The sequence below is a fragment of the Salmo trutta genome, unplaced genomic scaffold, assembly GCF_901001165.1.
Source record: "Salmo trutta unplaced genomic scaffold, fSalTru1.1, whole genome shotgun sequence".
In the NCBI taxonomy this organism is placed as follows: domain Eukaryota; kingdom Metazoa; phylum Chordata; class Actinopteri; order Salmoniformes; family Salmonidae; genus Salmo; species Salmo trutta.
In genome coordinates this window covers 4,446,483-4,459,225 of record NW_021822941.1, presented here as the reverse complement: position 1 = coordinate 4,459,225, position 12,743 = coordinate 4,446,483, and the positions used below count along the sequence as shown (strand labels likewise).

Sequence of the window (12,743 nt, the reverse complement as noted above, 5' to 3'; positions counted from 1 at the left end):
CCTGTGAGGTAGAGCGTAGTAGTGGGGGTGTGTGTGTGGTGTGGTCTTCAGTACAGGACAACACTACCACCCTGTGAGTAGAGACAGTAGTGGGGTGTGTGTGTGTGTGTGTGGTCTTCAGTACAGGACAACACTACCACCCTGTGAGTAGAGCGTAGTGGGGTGTGTGTGTGTGGTGTGGTCTTCAGTACAGGACAACACTACCACCCTGTGAGTAGAGACAGTAGTGGGGTGTGTGTGTGTGTGTGTGGTGTGGTCTTCAGTACAACACTACCACCTTGGGTCTTAATGACAGTCCTTGAATTGGTTCTCCTGGGTCATGTTCAAGAGGGCACAGCATTTTGAACATTTCAGCTGCAAATGTCTAGTCTGGGTACCAGTCTGTCTAGCTCTCATTCCATTCTTATCATGCTAAACATGTCTAAATGTCTCTGGCATATGACAGAGTACAAGGACTGGAATGATAGACAGACTGGTACCCAGACTAGACCAACTAGTGGAATAACAGATAAACAGACTGGTACCCAGACTAGACCAACTAGTGGAATAACAGATAAACAGACTGGTACCAGACTAGACCAACTAGTGGAATGATAGACAGACTGGTACCAGACTAGACCAACTAGTGGAATGATAGACAGACTGGTACCAGACTAGACCAACTAGTGGAATGATAGACAGACTGGTACCAGACTAGACCAACTAGTGGAATGATAGACAGACTGGTACCAGACTAGACCAAGGAGTAGAATGATAGCTAGACTGGTACCAGACTAGACCAAGGAGTAGAATGATAGACAGACTGGTACCAGACTAGACCAAGGAGTAGAATGATAGCTAGACTGGTACCCAGACTAAGACATTATTGTATAGAACATTAGTTATTGTTCTATGTGAGAGAGAAGCATATCTGTTCTACATAGAAATATATTATCTTCAGGTCATGTACCGCCACGACCCTGGTGTATTGATGTTACTATGCTTGTTGGTGTTTGCTGTCCCCTGGTGTATTGATGTTGCTATGCTTGTTGGTGTTTGCTGTCCCCTGGTGTATTGATGTTGCTATGCTTGTTGGTGTTTGCTGTCCCCTGGTGTATTGATGTTGCTATGCTTGTTGGTGTTTGCTGTCCCCTGGTGTATTGATGTTGCTATGCTTGTTGGTGTTTGCTGTCCCCTGGTGTATTGATGTTGCTGTGCTTGTTGGTGTTTGCTGTCCCCTGGTGTATTGATGTTGCTATGCTTGTTGGTGTTTGCTGTCCCCTGGTGTAATGATGTTGCTATGCTTGTTGGTGTTTGCTGTCCCCTGGTGGCAAAAATAATTAAATGCAGATATGTCTTTTGAAATCCACAGTAGTATCAAACCTCTCTCTCTCTCTCTCTCTCTCGCTCTCCTCTCTCTCCTCTCTCTCTCTCTCGCTCTCTCTCTTCTCTCTCTCTCTCTCTCTCTCTCTCTCTCTCTCTCTCTCTCTCTCTCTCTCTCTCCGCTCTCTCTCTCTCTCTCTCGCTCTCTCTCGCTCTCTCTCTCGCTCTCGCTCTCGCGCTCTCTCGCGCGCTCTCTCGCTCTCGCTCGCGCGCTCTCTCTCGCGCTCTCTCTCGCGCTCTCTCTCTCGGCTCTCTCTCTCGCGCTCTCTCTCTCGCGCTCTCTCTCTCGCGCTCTCTCTCTCGCGCTCTCTCTCGCGCTCGCTCTCTCTCTCGCGCTCTCTCTCTCGCGCGCTCTCTCTCTCTCGCTCTCAGATGCTGGGGGCGTGTTCAGTGCAGCATTTACCTGTGCCCTACTCCTTTCCCTCCCTCCTCTCCAGTGATCCCCCTTTCCTCCTCCCCCCTCCCCACCTCTCTCACCACCCCCCCCACCTCCCTCCACCTGGACACTTCCTTCCCTTCCCGACACAACAGTCCAGATCGGTAAGAAACACATCACATCACACTAAGGAATTGTATTTGTGACTTCACAAACGCTGTGTTTCTCCAAGTATCCACTCTAGTTTGTCTTTAATATCCTGCAATAAATGTAATGACCCTTTAACCACCTAGGTAGTGGTGCTGTCCTCCAGGTCCTTTAACCACCTAGGTAGTGGTCTTTTATTTATTTAACCTTTTATTTAGCTAGGCAAGTTGGTTAAGAACCAATTCTTATTTACAATGACGTCCTACCCTGTCCAAACCTTCTCCTAACCCGGTTAGATAAACCTTCCCCTAACCCGGACGACACTGGGCTAATTGTGTGCCGCCCTATGGGTCTACCCAGGCCCTTTAACCATTAAGGTAGTGGTGCTGTCCTCCAGGTCCTTTAACCATTAAGGTAGTGGTGCTGTCCTCCAGGCCCTTTAACCATTAAGGTAGTGGTGCTGTCCTCCAGGTCCTTTAACCATTAAGGTAGTGGTGCTGTCCTCCAGGCCCTTTAACCATTAAGGTGCTGTCCTCCAGGTCCTTTAACCATTAAGGTAGTGGTGCTGTACTCCAGGTCCTTTAACCATTAAGGTAGTGGTGCTGTCCTCCAGGTCCTTTAACCATTAAGGTAGTGGTGCTGTCCTCCAGGCCCTTTAACCATTAAGGTAGTGGTGCTGTCCAGGTCCTTTAACCATTAAGGTAGTGGTGCTGTCCAGGTCCTTTAACCATGTTTGTAATGTTGAATCAGTATTGTTACTACATGGTTAGATAAGTTGCTGCTGTTTTGTTTAGTCACAGAATGGTTAAGTCAGTCTCATATTAACATCTTAAATTGCCTTCTATTCACAATGTGCTCACTTTAACATAACAGTTTTAGAATCCATTATAACCTTTTCCCCTGGCCTAGAGAACAAGTTGTGACAGCACATAATCCCCTTATGTATGCCTATGACCCTTCATAGCCCTTTTTGTATGCCCTTTTAATATGCCTATGACCCTTCATAGCCCTTATTGTATGCTTATGACCCTTCATAACCCTTTGTATCCCTGTCATAGCCGTTGCAGAGGATAGAGAACGAGGTGGAGCTGCTAGGAGAGCACCTGTCTGTGGGAGGGGGGTTTAACTACCCTCATGGAGGACACCACCCCTCCTCCCTGCCCCCCTCCACACCCCTCCAGTTCCTGTCTCATCACGACTCCCTGTCACAGGAGCTGTTTGGAGTGGTAAGACCCCCCCGTTCCTCTCACCCTTCCTCCCTACTCCCTCCAGTTCCTGTCTCATCACGACCCCCTGTCACAGGAGCTGTTCACACACACCTCATGCTAGCCATCAAAACACCTGCCCAAGGGCTCTCTTGCACGGCCACTCGTCTAAGTATTTGTGTTTACTAAGGATCCCCTTTAGTTCCTGCCAAGGCAGCAGCTACTCTTCCTGGGGTTTATTATGGATCCCCATTAGTTCCTGCCAAGGCAGCAGCTACTCTTCCTGGGGTTTATTATGGATCCCCATTAGTTCCTGCCAAGGCAGCAGCTACTCTTCCTGGGGTTTATTATGGATCCCCATTAGTTCCTGCCAAGGCAGCAGCTATTCTTCCTGGGGTTTATTAACCTCTAGGGTAGGTGGCACCAAATCGTCCCACCTACGTAACAGCCAGTGGAATCCTGTGGCGCGATATTCAAATACCTTAGAAATGCTATTACTTCAATTTCTCAAACATATGACTATTTTACACCATTTTAAAGACAAGACTCTCGTTATTCTAACCACACTGTCCGATTTCAAAAAGGCTTTACAACGAAAGCAAAACATTAGATTGTCAGCAGAGTACCCAGCCAGAAATAATCAGACACCCATTTTTCAAGCTAGCATATAATGTCACAAAACCCAGAAGACAGCTAAATGCAGCACTAACCTTTGATCTTCATCAGGTGACACACCTAGGACATTATGTTATACAATACATGCATGTTTTGTTCAATCAAGTTCATATTTGTATCAAAAACCAGCTTTTTACATTAGCATGTGACGTTCAGAACTAGCATACCCCCCGCAAACTTCCGGCAAATTTACTAACAATTTACTAAATTACTCACGATAAACGTTCACAAAAAGCATAACAATTATTTTAAGAATTATAGATACAGAACTCCTCTATCCACTCTATGTCCGATTTTAAAATAGCTTTTCGGTGAAAGCACATTTTGTAATATTCTAAGTAGATAGCCCGGCATCACAGGGCTAGCTATTTAGACACCCAGCAAGTTTAGCCTTCACCAAACTCCGATTTACTATTAGAAAAGTTTGATTACCTTTGGTGTTCTTCATCAGAATGCACTCCCAGGACTTCTACTTCAATAACAAATGTTGGTTTGGTCCCAAATAATCCATAGTTATATTCCAACAGCGGCGTTTTGTTTGTGCGTTCAAGACACTATCCGAATGGTAAATAAGGGTCACTCGCACGGCGCATTTCGTGACAAAAAAATTCTAAATATTTCATTACCGTACTTCGAAGCATGTCAACCGCTGTTTAAAATCAATTTTTATGCCATTTTTCTCGTAAAAAAGTGATAATATTCCGACCGGGAATCTGCGTTTAGGTAAACAGACAAAAGAAAATAAAGCATGGGGTCGACTCGGGCACACGCCTAAGCCCATTGTCCTCTGATCGGCTACTTGGCAAAGGCGATAATGTGTTTCAGCCAGAGGCTGCCTCGATATCGTTCAGCTTTTTCCCGGGCTCTGAGAGCCTATGGGAGCCGTAGGAAGTGTCACGTTACAGCAAAGATCCTCAGTCTTCAATAAACAGAGGCAAGAACAACAACACCTTGTCAGACAGGCCAGCTACTCAGACAGCAGCTACTCTTCCTGGGGTTTATTAAGGATCCCCTTTAGTTCCTGCCAAGGCAGCAGCTCCTGGGGTCCAGCAGAGTTAAGGCAGTTCTACATTTTTAAAAACTGTACAATGCATTCACAACAGATTTCACAAAATGTTACAATAACAGTATGTACACACACACACATATGGAGAACAACATGTCCTTACCTCTATGAAGGGTTCTTACCGTTCCTTCCTCTGTCCCTCTCCCAGCCGTACCCCCACTTCATGCCTCGGCGAATCACAGGGCGTCGTTACCGCTCCCAGCAGACCGTTCCCCCGCCCCCCTACCACCCAGGCTTCCTGCCTTACTTCCTGTGAGTACTTCTTCTTCTCTTGTTGTAGCAGCACCTGTGCATTAGGTATGCAGTACATGTTGGAACAAATCATGGGTTTATATGGTATAATACTGTATGATGTTATAGTAGGCATTGTGATCATTTTGTTTATTCAAATGTATCTCCTCTCTCCCTCCCCTGTCTCTCTGTCTCTCCTCTCTCTCCCTCTCCTGTCTCTCAGGTCAATGCTTCCAGTGGGTCCTACAGTTGGTCCTACCATCAGTCTAGAGTTAGATGTGGATGATGGAGAGGTAGAGAACTATGAAGTAAGCTAGCCACAGAGCTAACTATACATCTATATGGTCTAGTGTAGTGGAGGTAAGCTAGCCACAGAGCTAACTATACATCTATATGGTCCAGTGGAGGTAAGCTAGCCACAGAGCTAACTATACATCTATATGGTCCAGTGGAGGTAAGCTAGCCACAGAGCTAACTATACATCTATATGGTCCAGTGGAGGTAAGCTAGCCACAGAGCTAACTATACATCTATATGGTCCAGTGGAGGTAAGCTAGCCACAGAGCTAACTATACATCTATATGGTCCAGTGGAGGTAAGCTAGCCACAGAGCTAACTATACATCTATATGGTCCAGTGGAGGTAAGCTAGCCACAGAGCTAACTATACATCTATATGGTCCAGTGGAGGTAAGCTAGCCACAGAGCTAACTATACATCTATATGGTGTAGTGGAGGTAAGCTAGCCACAGAGCTAACTATACATCTATATGGTGTAGTGGAGGTAAGCTAGCCACAGAGCTAACTATACATCTATATGGTCTGGTGTAGTGGAGGTAAGCTAGCCACAGAGCTAACTATACATCTATATGGTCCAGTGGAGGTAAGCTAGCCACAGAGCTAACTATACATCTATATGGTCTAGTGTAGTGGAGGTAAGCTAGCCACAGAGCTAACTATACATCTATATGGTGTAGTGGAGGTAAGCTAGCCACAGAGCTAACTATACATCTATATGGTGTAGTGGAGGTAAGCTAGCCACAGAGCTAACTATACATCTATATGGTGTAGTGGAGGTAAGCTAGCCACAGAGCTAACTATACATCTATATGGTCCAGTGGAGGTAAGCTAGCCACAGAGCTAACTATACATCTATATGGTGTAGTGGAGGTAAGCTAGCCACAGAGCTAACTATACATCTATATGGTCCAGTGGAGGTAAGCTAGCCACAGAGCTAACTATACATCTATATGGTCTAGTCAACTCTAATGTAGTGGAGGTAGTTTTAATGAACTACAGTCTAGTGTTGGCTGACTCATCTAGCTTCGTATTAGTTCCAATAGCTAATGCCTAGGCTTCAGCTCAGTGGGCTAAAAGGATTAAAACCTGTTGATTGGTGTGTAGATGTACACTATGCAGAACATGATAGTGTCTATCAATCCAATGCTGTTATGTCCTCAAGGTTGAACGCACCTAGGGTAAATGGGAGGACTATAGGAAGTTGTCTTGTGTAGGTTGACCGGCTCTTCTCTGACCTCTAACCTTTAACCCCCCTGTCTGACCTCCAGGCCCTGTTGAACCTAGCAGAGCGTCTGGGCGAGGCTAAACCCAGAGGACTGACCAAGGCTGACATAGAACAGCTTCCCTCCTACCGCTTCAACCCCAACAACCACCAGTCAGAACAGACACTGTGAGTAGAGTCCCTTCAACAACCACCACCAGTCAGAACAGACACTGTGAGTAGAGTCCCTTCAACCACCAGTCAGAACAGACACTGTGAGTAGAGTCCCTTCAACCCCAACAACCACCAGTCAGAACAGACACTGTGAGTAGAGTCCCTTCAACAACCACCAGTCAGAACAGACACTGTGAGTAGAGTCCCTTCAACAACCACCACCAGTCAGAACAGACACTGTGAGTAGAGTCCCTTCAACCCCAACCACCAGTCAGAACAGACACTGTGAGTAGAGTCCCTTCAACAACAACCACCAGTCAGAACAGACACTGTGAGTAGAGTCCCTTCAACAACAACCACCAGTCAGAACAGACACTGTGAGTAGAGTCCCTTCAACCACCACCAGTCAGAACAGACACTGTGAGTAGAGTCCCTTCAACAACCACCAGTCAGAACAGACACTGTGAGTAGAGTCCCTTCAACAACCACCAGTCAGAACAGACACTGTGAGTAGAGTCTCTTCAACAACCACCAGTCAGAACAGACACTGTGAGTAGAGTCTCTTCAACAACCACCAGTCAGAACAGACACTGTGAGTAGAGTCCCTTCAACCCCAACAACCACCAGTCAGAACAGACACTGTGAGTAGAGTCCCTTCAACCCCAACAACCACCAGTCAGAACAGACACTGTGAGTAGAGTCCCTTCAACAACCACCACCAGTCAGAACAGACACTGTGAGTAGAGTCCCTTCAACAACCACCAGTCAGTACAGACACTGTGAGTAGAGTCCCTTCAACCACCAGTCAGAACAGACACTGTGAGTAGAGTCCCTTCAACCACCACCACCAGTCAGAACAGACACTGTGAGTAGAGTCCCTTCAACCACCAGTCAGAACAGACACTGTGAGTAGAGTCCCTTCAACAACCACCACCAGTCAGAACAGACACTGTGAGTAGAGTCTCTTCAACAACCACCAGTCAGAACAGACACTGTGAGTAGAGTCTCTTCAACAACCACCAGTCAGAACAGACACTGTGAGTAGAGTCCCTTCAACAACCACCAGTCAGAACAGACACTGTGAGTAGAGTCCCTTCAACAACCACCAGTCAGAACAGACACTGTGAGTAGAGTCCCTTCAACCACCAGTCAGAACAGACACTGTGAGTAGAGTCCCTTCAACCACCACCACCAGTCAGAACAGACACTGTGAGTAGAGTCCCTTCAACCACCACCACCAGTCAGAACAGACACTGTGAGTAGAGTCCCTTCAACAACCACCAGTCAGAACAGACACTGAGTAGAGTCCCTTCAACAACCACCAGTCAGAACAGACACTGTGAGTAGAGTCCCTTCAACAACCACCAGTCAGAACAGACACTGTGAGTAGAGTCCCTTCAACAACCACCAGTCAGAACAGACACTGTGAGTAGAGTCCCTTCAACCACAACCACCAGTCAGAACAGACACTGTGAGTAGAGTCCCTTCAACAACAACCACCAGTCAGAACAGACACTGTGAGTAGAGTTCCTTCAACCACCAGTCAGAACAGACACTGTGAGTAGAGTCCCTTCAACCACCAGTCAGAACAGACACTGTGAGTAGAGTCCCTTCAACAACCACCAGTCAGAACAGACACTGTGAGTAGAGTCCCTTCAACAACCACCAGTCAGAACAGACACTGTGAGTAGAGTCCCTTCAACCACCAGTCAGAACAGACACTGTGAGTAGAGTCCCTTCAACAACCACCACCAGTCAGAACAGACACTGTGAGTAGAGTCCCTTCAACAACAACCACCAGTCAGAACAGACACTGTGAGTAGAGTTCCTTCAACCACCACCAGTCAGAACAGACACTGTGAGTAGAGTCCCTTCAACCACCAGTCAGAACAGACACTGTGAGTAGAGTCCCTTCAACCACCACCAGTCAGAACAGACACTGTGAGTAGAGTCCCTTCAACAACCACCAGTCAGAACAGACACTGTGAGTAGAGTCCCTTCAACAACCACCAGTCAGAACAGACACTGTGAGTAGAGTCCCTTCAACCACCAGTCAGAACAGACACTGTGAGTAGAGTCCCTTCAACCACCAGTCAGAACAGACACTGTGAGTAGAGTCCCTTCAACAACAACCACCAGTCAGAACAGACACTGTGAGTAGAGTCCCTTCAACCACCAGTCAGAACAGACACTGTGAGTAGAGTCCCTTCAACAACCACCACCAGTCAGAACAGACACTGTGAGTAGAGTCCCTTCAACAACAACCACCAGTCAGAACAGACACTGTGAGTAGAGTCCCTTCAACCACCACCAGTCAGAACAGACACTGTGAGTAGAGTCCCTTCAACAACCACCAGTCAGAACAGACACTGTGAGTAGAGTCCCTTCAACAACCACCAGTCAGAACAGACACTGTGAGTAGAGTCCCTTCAACGTTGTCTCTCTGTTCCAGGTGTTGTATTAACGTTGTCTCTCTGTTCTAGGTGTTGTATTAACGTTGTCTCTATGTTACAGGTGCGTGGTGTGTATGTGTGACTTTGAGTCTCGTCAGCTGCTAAGAGTCCTGCCCTGTAACCATGAGTTCCACACCAAGTGTGTTGACAAGTGGCTGAAGGTGAGACAGACAGATGGTGATATCTCTATACAAGAGACTTCATTTAACAGACAGATGGTGAGATCTCTATACAAGAGACTTTATTTAACAGACAGATGGTGATATCTCTATACAAGAGACTTTATTTAACAGACAGATGGTGATATCTCTATACAAGAGACTTCATTTAACAGACAGATGGTGATATCTCTATACAAGAGACTTCATTTAACAGACAGATGGTGATATCTCTATACAAGAGACTTTATTTAACAGACAGATGGTGATATCTCTATACAAGAGACTTTATTTAACAGACAGATGGTGATATCTCTATACAAGAGACTTTATTTAACAGACAGACAGCACAACTAGATGAAACAGTGTTTTGATCAGGTCTTCTTCCATTCTGTGTACAGTTGAATTCTACAATCTTTGTCATTCACTGTAGTGAAGTGAAGGTCCATGTATGACTAGTAGAATCATCTCTCTGTCTGTCTCTCTCTCCAGGCTAACAGAACGTGTCCTATCTGTCGGGCGGATGCCTCCGAGGTCCAGCGGGATTCTGAATGACCTATGACCTTGAGCCCCACAGATCTAGGATCCGCTCAGCCTCCCCACATCCTAACCTGACGCATTAGGAGGGAGGGAAACACAACAGACCTTAGATCAGTGTCTAGGAGCAATGTCCCCCCCCCTCCGCCAAGTGAACTCTTTAAGAAATAGACTCTGCCTTCTTCCTATGATGATGGTATTCTAATAATGGCCTTTTGACTGACACACACACACACACACACACACACACACACACACACACACACGTACGAGGGGCAGTTGGACTTTTTCCCCTTTGTACTGTCTTACCTTCCTGCGTCATGATTGGAGTTGTCTTCTGAACGCTGTGGAGACACTCAGTGATCCAGTTAGACTGTGTTGTTGTCCTAACTAACCCAGTGGAGAATATGGAAGCCCAAAGATTCTGACTATTATGTTGTTGTTAATATTAATATTCTGGTCGTGATGAATCATTCAGAACCTGGATTGAGATGTGTGTTCACTAGTGGGGTTATTTTGGTTTATAAAGGAGCTTTTTCTTCATTTACCTTTTTAAAGTGTGTGTGGGTGTGCTGCTGTACTCCTACATGACACATCTACAATGTGTGTCCAACTGAAATTGAGAGAGAATGGAGGACAATACAATCTTTACATTGTTGTTAGTATTGGTTTAAGATCTGGGTCGAGGAAGGTGTGCAGAAATATAGCCTTGTCAGTAATCAGGAACTGGGGTAGTGTGTTTGTATTTAGAACACCAATGATTACGTCGGTGTATTATTTATGCAGTGCAGTACACTGGCCTCCTGCTCACACTGCCGTTTCCGCTCTGATTGGTCGATGCTGTGCACTGAGACAGGAAGTGTTTCATGAGGAAGGGGAGGGGCTTACAGGGAGGAGAAGGGCAACAGAACCAGGGTAGTTGAGGAGGAAGGGGCGGGGTCTTCTCTCATCACTCCTCTCTCTGCATCACTCTCTCTTTTTCCTCTCCCAGTCCATCCCCCTCTCTCTCTCCTTTTCTGTTCACTCACTCCATGTTTCAGAGAGATGGATCAGCCTCCGTTATCTCAGCTTACACACACACACACACACACACTGAATGCACACCCCCACGCAGCAAATGAGTGCGCTGATCTGAATCGATGCTAAACGTCCAACATGTGTTTTATTGGTCAGTTACTTAGGAAAAATATGATAGTGGTTAAATCTCAAATGAAACCCTATTCTAGCATATATATATATATATATCTATCTGTATATTGGTTCCAAGACAAAGTTATGAACTATCTGGAGAATAAGGTGTCATTCTGAGATACAGCCAATGTTGTTCACTGGTCCTTCAGATCACATTGAGATGGTGAGATGATCTGAAGTATAGTTTTAAGGCACAATAATGAGGATGATGATGATTTTACTGTGGTAGCATCACAGTTAGGATTTCCTAACTCCTTGGTAAAAAGGGACATGTTTTGCCTGTCGACCACGAGTGAGAAGATCAGGGCCTGGTTTAACTAATTCGTTCACAACCACAATGACTTTTCTATTCAGTCTCCATTCATCCCCTCTTCCTCGGATAGGATGCTTCTCACACCCCCCCCTTTCTCTCTGTCCCTTCTTCACCCCCCCCCCCCCCCCCCGTTTTCCCAGTGTCTTTAGAAGTAGTCCTTAACTGCTGTCATAAGCCCTACATAAGGCTGTCTTAACATGCACAATGTCACCCTATGTAAAGTTTATGTCCTGGCTTCCTACTGTCCTTCACCCACACTGTGTCACGATTTGTGTTCTATGTCAGGCTCACAGCAACCTTAAGTAGGCCTTACGACAGTCTTATGTAGGCCTTAGGACAGCTAGCAGAAGGGAAAGGTGTATTGAACCATGTCAGCCAGGCACCTGCAGTGTCTTAATATGTAAGAGATGCCTTTTAAAACCCAGATTTACCCTCCTTAAAGCCATGTCACCAATGGGTATGTTAATGTCCTTTAGATCAGCGTTTAGCTGGGACAAGGTCTTCACCCTACATGTTTAAAATAAACCATTCTCTCCAGTGTCCGATGTTGTCAGCTCGGCGTTTTAAAGGCTAAAAAGAGTTATTGGCCGTAGCCATGGCAACGGGGTTTGAAAAAGCTTCCGTTTTCCTGTTTTTGTTTCCTGGGTTAAAGGTGTTATACTGTCGTCATGGCGTCCATTTTGTGTCATAGGATTCTAATTATTGTTATTGTTTCTCCTGCTTGGCACACTACTAGCAGTTACCTCATTGTCTCTTGATGTATATTCAGATACAAATATAGGACATTCTGAATTTTGCGTTTCATATTGTTTATTTTTTCCTCTTACTATTTGTCGTTGGGTTGTTTTAAAAAAAAAAAAAAAAAGTGTTATCATTTATTAATAACATGACGTCGGTAGCTGTCTTCTCCATAATGTATCATATCTGTAACCAAAATCATTTGAAGGCTTGATATTGCAAATTTTTAACAAACATTTGTACATTTTTAATGAGAGTTATTACTAGTAAGGCGTTACTAAGTGGTGAAATGAATTGTTATTTTTAATCCCTGTCCCCAGTCTTTTTGGATTTCAAAGGCTGGTTCTATAATAAATGTAGAATTGCCAACTCATGTTCTGTTCTCCTTTTCTCTCACATTCTGTCGTTCTGTTCAACCTCCTGTCCTCCTGAGGATGGGCGGGTTCAACTTCATTTAACTGTGAAATGGCATCTCTTTAACTGTTCTACTCCTATATAAAGCACAGGGAGAACTAGTTAGTCTGTTCTACTCCTATATAAAGCACAGAGGGGACTAGTTACCGTCTGTTCTACTCCTATATAAAGCACAGAGGGGACTAGTTACTGTCTGTTCTACT

At 45.5% G+C, this 12,743-nt stretch overlaps 1 protein-coding gene and 1 long non-coding RNA gene across 3 annotated transcripts; both read left to right on the top strand.

Moving 5' to 3' along the window:
• The first annotated feature begins 51 nt into the window (after nucleotides 1-51).
• LOC115187391 (E3 ubiquitin-protein ligase RNF38-like) lies at nucleotides 52-12,499 on the top strand. Its single transcript, XM_029746474.1, has 8 exons — nucleotides 52-73; nucleotides 1,735-1,902; nucleotides 2,944-3,111; nucleotides 4,980-5,083; nucleotides 5,286-5,370; nucleotides 6,630-6,751; nucleotides 9,251-9,350; nucleotides 9,840-12,499. Exons 2-8 carry the CDS (start codon nucleotides 1,735-1,737, stop codon nucleotides 9,900-9,902), a joined length of 810 nt encoding a protein of 269 aa, XP_029602334.1. The 5' UTR covers nucleotides 52-73; the 3' UTR covers nucleotides 9,903-12,499.
• LOC115187428 (uncharacterized) lies at nucleotides 1,909-2,935 on the top strand. 2 transcript variants are annotated; one of them, XR_003876071.1, is made up of 3 exons: nucleotides 1,909-2,051; nucleotides 2,246-2,379; nucleotides 2,411-2,935. It is a non-coding gene; the product is annotated as an uncharacterized LOC115187428 (long non-coding RNA). The 2 variants fall into 2 exon arrangements; XR_003876070.1 differs by having other exon boundaries at nucleotides 2,246-2,410; nucleotides 2,442-2,935.
• Nucleotides 12,500-12,743: the final 244 nt, after the last annotated feature.

Coding starts and splice junctions, on each gene's coding strand:
- LOC115187391 (XM_029746474.1), top strand. CDS start 1,735: ATGCTGGGGGCGTGTTCAGTGCAGCATTTACCTGTGCCCTACTCCTTT. Junction 1,903..2,943: donor CGACACAACAGTCCAGATCG/GTAAGAAACACA, acceptor TCCCTGTCATAG/CCGTTGCAGAGGATAGAGAA. Junction 3,112..4,979: donor CACAGGAGCTGTTTGGAGTG/GTAAGACCCCCC, acceptor TCCCTCTCCCAG/CCGTACCCCCACTTCATGCC.